We start from the raw sequence: 14,356 nt of genomic DNA, 5'->3' as shown, positions 1-14,356 counted from the left end.
GACAGGCTGGTTTGAGTATTTCTGTAACTAGGATTTACACGCACAACAGGCTCTAGAGTTTACTCAGAATGGTGCCAAAAACAAAAAACATCCAGTAAGTGGCAGTTCTGCGGACGGAAACTCCTTGTTGATGAGAGAGGTCAACAGAGAGTGGCCAGACTGGTTCGAGCTGACAGAAGGGCTAAAGTAACTCAGATAACAACTCTGTACAATTGTAGTGAGCAGAATAGCATCTCAGTATGCACAACATGTCGAACCTTGAGGCGGATGGGCTACAACAGCAGAAGACCACGTCGGGTTCCACTTCTGTCAGCCAAGAACAGAAAGCTGAGGCTGCAGTGGGCACAGGCTCACCTAAACTGGTATTAGTATAGTGTTCCTAATAATGTGCTCAGTGAGTGTATTTTCAACATTTGATTGGCTTACATACTGTACATCAGCTGCATTCATCCTCCTGCAGTCCTGCATATTGAACCTCTATTTTCAACTCTGCATTTCTGGCAAACCAGTTCAGGTCAAACAGTCTCTCTAATCTCTCAGGGTTTTCAAAGCAAAAAAGTCTGGCGATAGACAGATGTATCGGCCAGGCCGATTAGTTGGCTGTTATGGCTGTTTGTTTGGCTGATTAACAGAAGTATTAACTTTCCCTTGTGTCAGTTACAAAATCCACCAAAAGATCAATGGATAGTAAAAAAAAATTCAAGGTTTTTAGTTTAAGTGAATCTGAGTAAATACTGGATAAAGTGTTTGTTTCAGTATAGACATTTTGTGCACATCTCATTTGCTGTTTCTAAATTATATTATGTTATGGCATTTATATCATCCATTGGCCATTCTGCTCTCTAGATATCTGTATTGTCAATGGACGTTGAAAAACTCATCAGTCGACTGATATGACTGATATAAAAAATGCATTAAATGCTTCAGTTGCATAACAAGAGTACAGACTGGATCCACAGATTCATTGCTGTGCATTCAGCAACAGATAATGTTTGGAATTTAAATGACTTCTCCCACCCAAGTGGCCTTCACTAATGCAGATCCACATGGCGTGAATGTAATTCAGATCAATGTCTTCCAAATATTTAACTTGCTCTTTCTGTTGTCTGGATACGCATATTGGGCATATGAAAAAAGAGGTCTCCCACACTTATTTTAAGGGAGTGGATTTGTCTGTTTGAACTAATAAAGTGATAAAAAAATTTCACAAATGGCACATTGATTGCCATATGTATTATGCCAGTATGATGTCATGACATGCTAAAATTAAACAAATGATAACTGTACAAATGTGATCAATATATTTAGTTAGATATTTAAAGGGAACACCTATAAAGGAAATGGCATGGTAAACTGTGGTCTGCTTGTTGCTCAACACAACTTTACTTTTTTTTTTCTTGACTCTTTATTTAATTGGCCTGCCAAGAGTTAAGATTAAATATGGTTATTTTTTTATTTTTTTGTTATTAAAAGTTTTTATTGATTCCATATAAAAAATATATATATATATATATATATATATATATATATATATATATATATATATATATATAATAACAGAATATTTGGAATCACATTATATACCCTTCCTCCCGAACATTAACCACCCCACCCCACCACCCAACACAAACAGATACCCCAGTGGTCAAATACAATTGACAAAGACACACAAACAAACAATAAAACAGAAGAAAATATTTAGAAATACATTTAAAAAAAAGTATATGTTCAAAAACAAAAAGGCTACAACATTCACATTTAAAACAACATGTCTCCCTCCACTGCCCCTCCCCGAGAGCCCTCCAAAAAGGCCATATAGCTGCCCCACCTCCTGATGAACATATCCATGTTGCCCAGCCTTCTATATGACAACTCTTCCCAAGCTGCCACCCTGCCCATCTCCTCGCACCACTCACGAAACGAGGGGGCTTTAGCTGACTTCCATCCTCTAAGGATAAGGTCTGCCCACCATAACACCAGCCAGGATCCAATTCTTCATGTACTTATCTCCTACATCATTGACCGCCCCATCACCCAAAATACAGAGCCTGGGGCAAAAGGAGATACGGGTACCCAATACATCGGCCATAAAATTCTGGACCCTCAACCAGAACTCCTGTATCTTACAACACCCCCAAAAAACATGGGTGGTGTCTCCATCTTCAAAATGGCATCGCCAGCAGGTGGGTGTGTCCTTAAGACCAAGCCTATACAATTTAGAAGGGGTCCAATAAATTCTATGTAGAACCTTAAATTGAAGGTGCACCCTTGCATCTCTAGATGCAGACTTGATGTTTTTAAGAATCCTAGCCCACACTCCCTCCTCAAAAACTAATTTAAATCTTAATCTTTTGAGGGAATTCAAAGCTCCGTGCCCCAGACTCTGAATTAGCAGGGAGTAATACACTGATGCCTCATGACCTTTTCGAAAGGCAGTAATAACCACTCCCAGAGTATCTGCCGCACTAGGGGGGTGCGTGCCACTCCCAAAAACAGTGCAGAGTAGGTGGTGCAGCTGTAAATACTCATAAAATTGAGATCTGGGAATCCCAAACTTTTGAACCAAATTTTCAAAAGGTCTCAATACTCCACTCTCATATAGGTCACTGAGTGTATTAAAAAAGAAAGCAAAAGACTTATTAATGCATAGTTTAGGGTTCTGCCATATGCTCGAGGCTACGTTTAAATAAATATCCGAATTAAACACTCTGGACACTTTTGTCCATATCGAGTGTAAATGCAAAATAACGGGGTGTGACTTAACTTCTCCGATTAATTTGATTGAAAGGCTATGCAGAGGCGAGATAGGGGCAAGAGCTTTCTTTTCAGTATAAAACCAGGGAGGGGCTCTCTCAGGTTGAAGCGACCAATGAGCCAAATGTCTGAGACCGAATGCATAATAATAAAACAAAATCTTGGGTAGGCCTAACCCACCTTTGTCAATCGGCCTATGTAACTTATTGAAATTTAACCTGGCAGGCTTACCATTCCAAATAAAGGACTTCGCTATGCTATCAAATTGCTTGAAATAAGAGAGGGGGACATCTATAGGGAGAGATTGTAACAGGTAGTTGAATTTTGGAATACAAATCATTTTAATTACATTAACCTTCCCAATCATTGATAAGTGTAATAAAGCCCACATGTCCACATCATTCGAAAACCTTTTTATTAAGGGATCAAAATTTACTTTGACTAAATCAGACAAATTTGCTGGGAATAAAATTCCCAAATAATTAATGCCCTGTTTAGGCCACTGGAAGGCGCCCGGCTGGAAGGCCGTTACTGGACAGTACGCTGTCAAAGCTAAAGCTTCGGATATAGACCAATTGACTTTGTATCCTGAGAATTTGGAAAAGGAATTAATAATTCTGTGGAGGCAAGGCATAGATCTAGTGGGGTCGGAGACGAATAATAAAATATCATCTGCGTAAAGCAGAAGCTTATGCGCTACACCTCCCGCCGTCACCCCTGGAAAATCATCCTCCTTTCTTATCGTGGCTGCTAATGGTTCCAGGACAAGACAGAACAATAATGGGGAAAGAGGGCAACCCTGCCAAGTGCCCCTATTCAGAGTAAAATAATCTGAAATTAATCCATTTGTTTGTACCGCTGCTACAGGGTGTTTATAAATTAATTTAATCCATCCAATAAATGTACTCCCGAACCCATACATTTCCAAAATCTTAAAAACATAATCCCATTCTGCCATATCAAATGCCTTTTCGGCGTCAAGTGAGATGGCAGCGACCGGAGACTGATCATTCGCTACTGACCACATGATGTTGATGAGACGCCTGATGTTATCAGAAGAGCTGCGGAATGAATAAACCCCACCTGATCTATATGTATTAGAGATGTCATAACCATACTTAATCGGTTGGCCAAAATTTTTGACAAAATTTTTACATCTAGTTGGATCAGGGAGATTGGACGGTAACTTTTACACTCGCTTGGATCTTTGTCTTTTTTAAGAATCAGATTGATCCGGGCTTGTGTCATGGTTGGAGGAAGCTTTCCATTCTTTAATGATTCAGTATAAACTTCTAACAAAAGTGGAGTTCTGTAGCATAGGATCTAAAACATTCTGCGGCAAAACCATCTGGCCCCGGAGACTTGCCAGTAGGTAGGGACTTAATTATCTCGTCAAGCTCCTCCAAGGTTATCTCAGAATCAAGAGCATTTATTTGCTCAGTCTTCAGTTTAGGAAGATCTAATGGTTCCACAAAGTTTCTAATATCTTCATCAGTAGACGGAGACGTGGAACTATAAAGATCAAGATAGAACTCTTTAAAGGCATTATTAATATCAATGGTCGATGTAAAAATGTCACCACCAGCAGATTTCACTGAGGGAATGGTAGAAAAAGACTCTCTCTGCTTTATATATCTAGCCAAAAGCTTCCCTGCTTTGTCCCCCGACTCAAAGTATGAGTAGTCTTGCCCTGAATAACCAAAACTCCACTTTCTGTGACAAAATAGTATTATATCTATATTTCAATCAGGTCAGTTCTCTGAGGCCATCAGATGACATACCGTGCTTCAGCTCTGCCTCTGCACTTTTAATATTTCCTTCCAACTCCACGAGTTCTCGTGCTTTGGATTTTTTGATGAATGAGGCATACTGTATGATCCGACCCCTAAGATCCACCTTGAGTGCCTCCCAAGCCACGCCCACAGAGGATACTGGGGACCAGTTTGTCTCCATATAAACACTGATTTCAGTCTTTAACATTTGTTGGAAATCAGGATTTTGCAAAAGGGATACATTAAGGCGCCAACTATATGATTTCTATTTCTCTATATGTGGCAACACCTCTGAACTCACCAGGGCATGATCCGAGTCTAAAATGTTTCCAATTGAGCAATCAACAACAGATAAAATTAGGGATTTGGATATAAAAAAAATCTATTCTAGAATAAATCTTATGGACTCCCAAAATTATATCATGAGGGGTGCCAGCGGCTTGCAACATCCCTTCAAGATCTATAAAAAAGCCCTGATCATCAGCATTAGGTGCGTAAATAATGGCCAAAATCAGACTTTGCCCCTGAATTTCTGCTAAAACAACAATGACTCTTCCTAATTTATCATTAAACTGTTTGAGACATTTGAATTGTAGATGTTTATTTATCAGTATAATGACTCCCTTGCTCTTACTTGAGCCAACACTAAAGAAAACATGTCCACCCCATATCTTCCCAAATTTTTCAGCTTCCTTCAGGGAAAGATGTGTTTCTTGAAGAAACACTATATCATATTTCTTACGTTTAAGAAAAGAAATAACCTTCCTTCTTTTTATGGGGTGCCCCAACCCATTCACATTCCACATGGAGAGAGATAGTACACTCATACCAACATTCGACATTTTGATATAATATAAAAAATAAATTGTGTGTCAAAAACAAAATTATGAAGACCACATTTCAACATCAATACAACAATAAAACCCCAAACTTCCCCCCGAACAAAACAAACAGAAAAAATTAAAACTTGCGCATTAACCCCGCACACGAAAGCGCCAACCGGCGTCAATCCCTTTAAACTCAAAGAGTCCATGTACGCCTACGAGAGCCCCCGCGACAGCTTTGCCATCAGATTGCTCAATTTTGCCTCACAAATTTGTAAGGTAAAATTACATAACATCAAATATTTTGTAAAACAAACCCCAGCCAATAAGCAGAATAAACACAAAGAACGTGTAGATTCATTCACAGAACTGTCTCAAAGGTGTGTTCCTTCACAAAACATATTCCAGCCGATATAAAGCCATTCAGTTTCCTCGGTCAGACAAACGAAACATCAGTGAGCCAGCTGATGAGTGCAGCAGATGACATAATCATTCCAATGTCCCACGAAAATACTCCACAAATCATACTCCAGCCAACAGGAGGCATAAGCACAAGGAACTGACAGATTCATCCATAACTGTCCCGAAGTAATGTTATTTAACAAAACAAGCTCCAACCGCTAGGTGGTACCAGCACAAAAGGAAACGAAACGCGCATCCCGGTTCCTCGGATGGTCAAGAGTCATTTCACTCGGAGGCCGCATAAAAGTACATCCCATGATTTACACAGTCCACCAACTTTATAAAAGACATCCTTTGTGTGGGCATGTAGATATTTTGCGGTCATCCATTCATTGTAAAAGTGATCTTCCATCAATGCAAAAGTTTCTTTAAGGAAAAGTGTTAATCCACAAAACAAAACAAACTCCAGCCGCTCGGCGGAGCCAACGCAAAAGGAAATAAAAATGGTGCCCAGCTTCCTCCGAAAGCCAGATTATGAACAGTGAGTCAATCCACTCACAAGAAAAACACCCAATGGTCACTCACCCATTGTTTCAATAAAAGACATTGCATGATTGGGACATGTAAATACTTTGCTGCCGTCCTTGATGTTTATTCTCAGTCTGGCTGGAAACATCAGAGCAAAAGTGATCTTCCGCTGATGTAAGAGTTTCTTGCATTCCTTAAACCGATCACGTTTCTCTCTTGTCGAGTTGGCAAAGTCCGGGAACAAGAAAATATTGTAATTCTTCCAAGAAAGCTTTCCTTTGCTCCTCGCCTGGCACAACACGAGATCTTTATCGGATGATCTCAAAAATTTGGCCAGAATCAATCGGGGCCTTTCTCCCTCAGCAGATCTGTGAGCTGGGACTCTGTGAGCTCGCTCGATTTCCAGCTTGTGGCCTATTATGTCGAGCATACTCGGGAAAAGCTCGTCTAGGAATTTCACCATATCTCTGCCCTCCTCATGCTCAGGAATTCCAACAATTCGAATGTTATTCCTGTGGCTTCTATTCTCAAGATCTTCAAGCTTTTCAAGAACACTTTCCAAATCAACTTTGGTCGCAGGCCGGATTAGCGGCTAATTCCCTCTCTGATGACTCCAAATAATCGATTCGTTTTTCAACATCTGTCACTCTTGTGACTAACTCAGAGAATTTTTTTCCCATCGCCGTAATCGATCGATGTATTACAGCGAGATACTCAAAGTCCGCAAGTACCTACGACATGTTGGACAGTTGACGCCATCCAAATCGAGTCCCCGGTACCACAGGCCCATCTGGGCTTTCATCTTGAACCTGTAAGTGTCTTTTAATGTCTCCAGAGCCCAAGGATTTTAACTTCTTTGCCATGTTTACCTCAAACAGTAAATGTGTAACTGGGTGTATCGAATTTCACCGGATTATATCTTGAAAATAATTTTAAAAATTAGCAAAGTGCGCAGAGCTATCTCTCACACATCTGCCCTTCGCATGGCGTCACCCCTCTCAGGATATGGTTATTTTTTATTAAAAATGCTAAATAATTGTGTTGATTATTTTCAATATGATAACTGCACACCTCTTGCTAAATTAAGCATGCATGTAATCAGTTCACATGACAACATGTGACAAAGATAATGTGGTCATGTGACAACAATGTAGCATGTTTGAAATGTTTATCATTGCAGTAAATGGATACCAAGTATGTATTTGGTGTATTTGCAAATCTAGTCCATAATCCAAAATGCAAATTTCACTCATTTACATACATGTAGTAAATTTGTGCATTACCAAGTGAAAGATCAACTTGCCAAACAAGGTCTGCACAAAACTCCAATACATGTAATCCAAAAGATGAACAGGTGACTGCAAATCCCATTCAGAGAGGAAAATTAGAAATAGCATCAAGCATGCTTGATAAAACTGCAATGCAAATGAAATTTCGCAGTGCATTAAGCAACTGGCAGTGTTCTTAATTGCAGTTGGATACTATTGAATCATATACAGGTGTGTACTGTAGTCAATGTGAGCATGTCCCCTTACTTATTTGCAAGCCACGGACACTGTCTAGCTTTTTTTAGCGCAAGATGTCTTCCCACTGAACAGGTTTTTATGTCCATCTGTGCTGTTTTTCAATTTTTTCAAAATTTTTTTATTTTATATAAATTGTGCTAGACGGACATCTTTGACTGTTGCGCTGCAACTCACTGTTTTTGCGGCATCTCATACAGCAGCACCGTGTTCTTTAGATGCCATGTCAAATTAAAAACAATTAAAATAAACTGTAAAAAAAAAAAAACGTGTTTCATTCATTGTGTTGCATCTAGCTTTTTTTAACGCAAGATTGCCTTTGGTCTGATCAGCCCCTTTTGAAATTGTGATGATTGATAGTTATAATCACAGCAACATTTTAGCATCTCGTGACTGTAAACAATAAACATGGAGGCCTGTAGTTTGCCATTAGCTAAATTTGACCAAATAATATTAGATATTGGAGATGCTTTTTCGTCGACAGAGATGCTTTGTGTTTTGTTTTTGCTATTTTAAATTGTAATTTTTAAATGTAATTTATTTTTAGATGGGGTGTAAGTGCAACTGCAGCAGATTAAGCTGGTCTTACCTGGTTTATAATGGTCTAGCTGGTCTCCTAGTGGGGTGTTTATTAGAGGTAGACCGATATATCGGTTTTACAGATTAATTGGTGCCGATAGTTGCTTTTTGGAAATATAGTTATCTGCAAAAATCTATGGCGATAGTTTTTTCATTATTTCGTAATTTCAAAATAAGAGTCCCCGGTGTGTTTCGGGCTTGTTTATACTTAAAAGTCCCACGTTATGCACCAGAGCTTCATTTTGGGTTGAACAATAAACTGCATCTGGGATTTTATTAATTTAGGACTCTTTGTCTGTGCCTGTCATAGTAAGGAAAGAATAAGAATTGTTTTTTTTGTTGTTTTTTTACATTCTATAAATCAATTTTAAGAACCATCGGCCGATTAATCAGTTATTTGCCTTTCCCACCACCTTCGTTATCGGTATCGGCAAAATGCACTATTGGTCGACCTCTAGTGTTTACCATTGTCAGATACTATTTAGCCCGAGACAGAGCACTTGTATTAAAATGAATGGGAGAAATTGAATCACTCAATATGGCAGTTGTAAAAAGGAAGTCCTGCTTTACAGGTAAAGAAGCCATTCAGCTTTTTGATACAGAGAACTCGAGAACACACATTAGCTGGACCAGCTAACGTTATTTAGCGTGATTTGAGCTAAAGAAGAACAAATTATAATACCATTGTTGTCCTATTGTACACCTGATTTTAAATATGTTCTTTGATCGTAATCTTGACCAACCGTATGGAGATTTCCAAATTTAAGTAGATAGGAGCTGTAATTTCATGCCGCTTGTATCCATAGAAAATAGCGATCCAAAAATGGCAGACAAGTGGACTGACTTGCCTTGAGAGGGACTTTGTCATTGCACTAATAAATTCTAATTAATGCATTGTAAACTTTTGATGGCAATATCGTTAGATTTAAAACAAAATTCAACCAGAACTATTTGTACTTAGAAAAATACCAGTACTTCCCAAACCACACACAACTCGGTTTAGATTGTCATATTATGTGTAACTGGAGCACAGCAGTACTGCAGCATTGTTTGTTTTGAAGCAGCAATGGCAGCTGATGTGTGTTTTTAGAGGGATAAGACATACGTGGGCGAGCTTCTGCAGTGGAGCTCAGAGAATTCTCCACATAAGACTCTGACAGCAGGCGGCAGATAAACAGGCCTTTCCTTAACACTCCAGATCTCTCTCTCTGTTTGTCTCTCACAGGTGCTGATAGGAAGAGGACACATCTCAAAAGAGCATAGTGATGATGTGGAGTAATTTTGTAAAAAACATAACATTAATGACATAAAACCTTTTTTTAAACTCATTGAAGATAAACAGAATGACAGAGAGCAAGGTTCTGAACAAGCTCTGCATACCGGTGATCAGACAGGGAATTAAATCACACATTACGTAAATGGTGTTTTATTAACAAAGTTCGGGAGGAGCAAGTTCATTTAATCTGACCAATCACACAGCCAGAGTAAGAGTATATAAACAGTTGCTTACCTCTACGTAGCATTGAGTGTTTCCGGCATTTGGCCCCGCCCATTGCCCACAAACAGACCCATGCAGGTGACTCGGATCATTGGATTGGTGATTCCTGTCAGCCTCATTACCTCGCCGCGCTGCTCGTTTAGGGCCTGATCCATTCAGTGATTCTGTTTGTCAACTTCTATCTTGAATATCACGATTGTTCTCCCTTCAAAGTGCCCTTCGGAGCACGATTTCTTCCATCCGGAACACAGGGGCAATCATGCAACAGTGAACTCCTTCCAATCGACCGATACTCTAATTACAACTTCTTTTCAAACCACGCAGACATTATAACATGAGCTCACTGCCACGCAGCACTTACTCTGACCATTCCACAGCACACTGCAGTTATACACAGCCTCTGTCTGAACAGACATGAGCCGAATTCGGCTCCACAAGAGGCGGATCACGTGCCGCATCCCAACTCATTCATAATCATTCCGCAAACTCACCTCACCTCCTCTCAGCATTCGAGCTCTCCGTGCAGCCCCAATTACCTTAAACAAGTGCTGCTACAAACTTCTACTCATCTCTACACTATAACATCACTTTCCCTCCTCTTGTCAGGACAAATGCTTCAAGCAGGTAAAATCAATCTATAATTTTACAGTCTTCTCTACTTTTGCCCGAATCATTGGATTACAAACTTTTATTTGCAAGCTTGACTATACAACTTAATTGCTGCATGATTTTAAAAATGTTCAACAATCTGTCATAATTTTACGCTCCACCCAAGTTTAAAGTAATGCTGAATGATTCAGCTTGGCACCTAACTTTATACTCAAATATTTATCCAATATTTATGTAGAATTTATTACAAGTCATCAATATAAACAATTCGTTTTATTCACCACACTACTGCAAACAGTGCTCTTATAGTTTCTATTAAATCCAACTCTCAGGCACAGACTCCTACGATTTCATACATCCTCGTCAAACGAGACGAGTCACCCCATGCCAATAATAATTTAGAGTTATGAAATGACTCGTATTACGTTGGAAAACAATCTACAAAGCTCCAAACCATACGCTTAAGTTATAAACATCAGACTGCGGTATTCATCTGGGCACTCAGTTTCAGATGCCTTCTAACTTCATGACGCCCCAACTTTAAATGACGTCGTTCATAATCACATGCAAGCATGTTTCCTGACATCGTCTTACACATGTTCCTGACATTTAATCTAGCAACTATTACGTTTAGGTGTCCGCAGACTCTACATTTACCATGTTACCATGTTTTCTATTTGATCAACACATCCCTAAGCAGCACAAATGTGCTGTCCAGGTGCCGCAATAGCAGCGTCTTTCAGGCTGTGCGACAAACTCCCACTACACGGCAAACGCACCGTCTAAGCGCTACCACTGTTCACGTGCCATAACCGCAGCACGTCTTTCAGACCATGCGTCTCAGCCTCCATGGCTCTGTAACCCATATTATGCCACTCATACCAAATTAACCTATCACCCACCTAGCAACTGACAACAATTGGGCTGTTTCAGGTCTTCCATTAACGGTTCACCATAAGCCTGCATCTCCGCATCAATCAATTTCATTCGAACATATCCTACCATACGCCCTCACGTCAAATGCCGTGCTCAACCCATTTGTACCGCAGAGTGAGTTCTTGCTCATTTGCAGCGTAAACTTTTCACACAAAACATGGGCTCTTCCTGTTAACTCCATGTGAGTCCGCGCTCGAGGATCCATCCCGTTCATCCTGCCATCGAATGATGTGTAGGCCCACGCCTGCAGATCCAACTGTTCACGTGCCACAACTTCGGCATGTCTTTCAGACCATGTGTCTCAGCCCCCATGGCTCCGTAACCCATACTATGCCAGTCATACTAAATGAACCATACCAAATGAACCTAGTGATTGACAATGGGGCCGCTTTAGGTCTTCCCTGAACAGTCTGCCATAAGCCGGTATCTCTGCATCAATCAATTTCAGTCAAATATTGCCTGCTATACGCCCTCACATTGAACGCCGCGCTTGACGACTAATTCATACGCCCATTCATATCGCAGAGCTGTTCACACGAAAACACAGGCTCTTCCTGTTAATGCCGTGTGATCCTGTGCTCGAGGATTCAGCCCTTTTTGCATAGGGAGTTTCCTTAAATGCATCATACATCACTTCCACAAGAATCTATGCCATAAGAATATCATATGCCATGCGGGCCCCTGCCTACGGATTCAGCTGCTCGCAGCTCCGAGCAAGCTCATTATAATACAGCTAAAATATACGAATCACATGCTCTCCAATTGAACGCTGTGCGGTCCCACGTCTGAGGATTCAGACCGTTCATATCGCAAACACACATGCAAGCATGTACCCTAACATTGCCTCTAACGAGGGCATTTATTTTAATTTTCAATTTGCCAACTCCCATCCAGCCCTTCCAATTGCTTGCACACTATCTCCATTACAGAGGATCCCACTTAAATCCGGCACCTCAAAATACTCAAGTCATTCCTTCCATATCGGCGCAAAGGTCATCTGATGCATTCAATAGCTACATATGTGCAAACCATATCCAAATCAAGAAAGCGCACCTTGCCATAATAAAATAAAAAAGGGGGAAGGGGCCGCTCGCTTTACCTTGTTCATATTTCTGCGGCCTTCCCTTTCGGATGCTGCGTGGGTCCACCCCAGCCAGACCGGAAGCCCTCCCATTTGTACCACTGCAAAGGCCCTCCCACTTACATACATTCAAGGGCTGTCCCGTTCAAAACGCAGGAGGGTCCTCCCGTTCGGATGCTGCGAGGGTCCACGCCGGCATGCCCGGAAGCCCTCCTGTCCGTACCGCTGCGAAGGCCCTCCCACACACAATTATCAAGTGCTCTCCCGTTCGAACACTGACCCTAGCGTAAGGCTTCCTTTGCAAGCGGCTCCGTTTGTTCTTTCTTCTTTAGCACCTCTGCACAAGGCTAGGCAAGCGCCCCCCTTCCCTTCCAGTATGTCGTTTCAGGATCCATTCTTTTTGGGGGGGGGGAAGATATTGTCGTTAAAATTAATTGGTTCCTCGTATTCCTTCCAACACATCACTACCACGCCTCACAAGGCTACGATGTCAGCGACTTGCTGTTCTGTTTCTTGGCTTCTTTTGGGGGGCATTCGAGCTCAGGTCAAGTCTCCAACCTCGAGCCCTCCGCCAGGGACAGCAAGCCACATATGTTTAAGCTATCCTCACTGCAGGATTACATTAACTTGCAAACTACTAAAATGGTGTTTTATTAACAAAGTTCGGGAGGAACAAGTTCATTTAATCCGACCAATCACACAGCCAGAGTATATAAACAGCTGCTTACCTCTACATAGCATTGAGAGTTTCCAGCATCCCACCACCTCCCCATCTCCTTCTATTTATTCCATCAATACTAATCCAGTCCAGGGGGGAATTTGAGCTCAGTTCAAGTCTCAAGCCTCGAGCCCTCCGCCAGGGACAGCAAGCCACATATGTTTACGCTATCCTTGCTGCAGGATTAAATTAACTTTCGAACTACTAAAATGAGTGGCAAGAATGATGCAATGAACTGAAATTTAGATTTTGTGAGCATCAGCTTCCGTAGCTAGAATAATTCTTCCCAAGAGAAACTCTGTGCTTTACTTTTCCTGTGACATCACTTCCTCTTACACTGAACTTCCATTTAGGCTCATTCAAGAAATACAATAGCTGAATTACGCATATCTATGTTATGTTACTTTTTAACTATTATGTAGGATCGTATGTCCTCTTTTTTTCTGATTAAAATTTTTTTATTGATTTCATATATTAAACACAGAAAAACAAAACACAGAATCAATATTTAACCCAATCTATTACCCCTCCCAATCCCCAACCCCACCCTGGCCCTCAACAACATCCCAGTGGACACACACACACAAAAAAACAAATATATATATAATATTCACACATATTAACAACTACACCTCTCTCTCCACTGCCTCTCCCCGAGAGCCTTCCAATAACGCCAGATATCTGCCCCATTTCCCCACAAATGAGTCCAATTTCCCCAGTCTTCTAGATGACCCTTCTTCCACCCTCCCCATCTCCGAGCACCATGTCCTCTACTCTTACTACACTGAGTTGTTTCGGTCTTTCTAACTATCTAATTTTTTTATTTTTGTTCCAGGTCATCTCTGACGTGCCCTCATTGTCTTAAGCAGAGCAACACGTTTGATCCTTTTCTGTGTATATCTCTCCCCATCCCTTTAAGACAGACGAGGTGAGTAAAATTCTACCCAGCATGTCTGTTCAGGTCTGTTTTGTGTGTATGTGGTTGCTGATTTAACTTTTTGCCCCTCTGAACTCAGAAACAATAAAGCATTCAAACAGTAATTTTGTGGCACACATGCCCTCCCTATAACAGATGGATTGTAAAGGGAAATCCTGAAGTACTGAAGGAAAAAAAATGTTTAGATGCACAAAA

General features: G+C 40.8%; 1 protein-coding gene across 1 annotated transcript in view; it reads left to right on the top strand.

Annotated features, from left to right (window-relative positions):
- LOC127450011 (ubiquitin carboxyl-terminal hydrolase 43-like) overlaps nt 1-14,356 on the top strand; it is a 133,445-nt gene that overhangs the window by 59,007 nt on the left and 60,082 nt on the right. The window contains exon 4 of the mRNA XM_051713705.1: nt 14,060-14,152. Within this exon, the coding sequence (XP_051569665.1) occupies nt 14,060-14,152 (93 nt within the window). The remainder of the gene's footprint in view (nt 1-14,059; nt 14,153-14,356) is intronic.

Source organism: Myxocyprinus asiaticus, chromosome 13 (genome assembly GCF_019703515.2).
Source record: "Myxocyprinus asiaticus isolate MX2 ecotype Aquarium Trade chromosome 13, UBuf_Myxa_2, whole genome shotgun sequence".
In the NCBI taxonomy this organism is placed as follows: Eukaryota; Metazoa; Chordata; class Actinopteri; order Cypriniformes; family Catostomidae; genus Myxocyprinus; species Myxocyprinus asiaticus.
The sequence above is the reverse complement of the archived record's forward strand: the minus strand, read 5'-3'. Positions and strand labels throughout refer to the sequence as shown.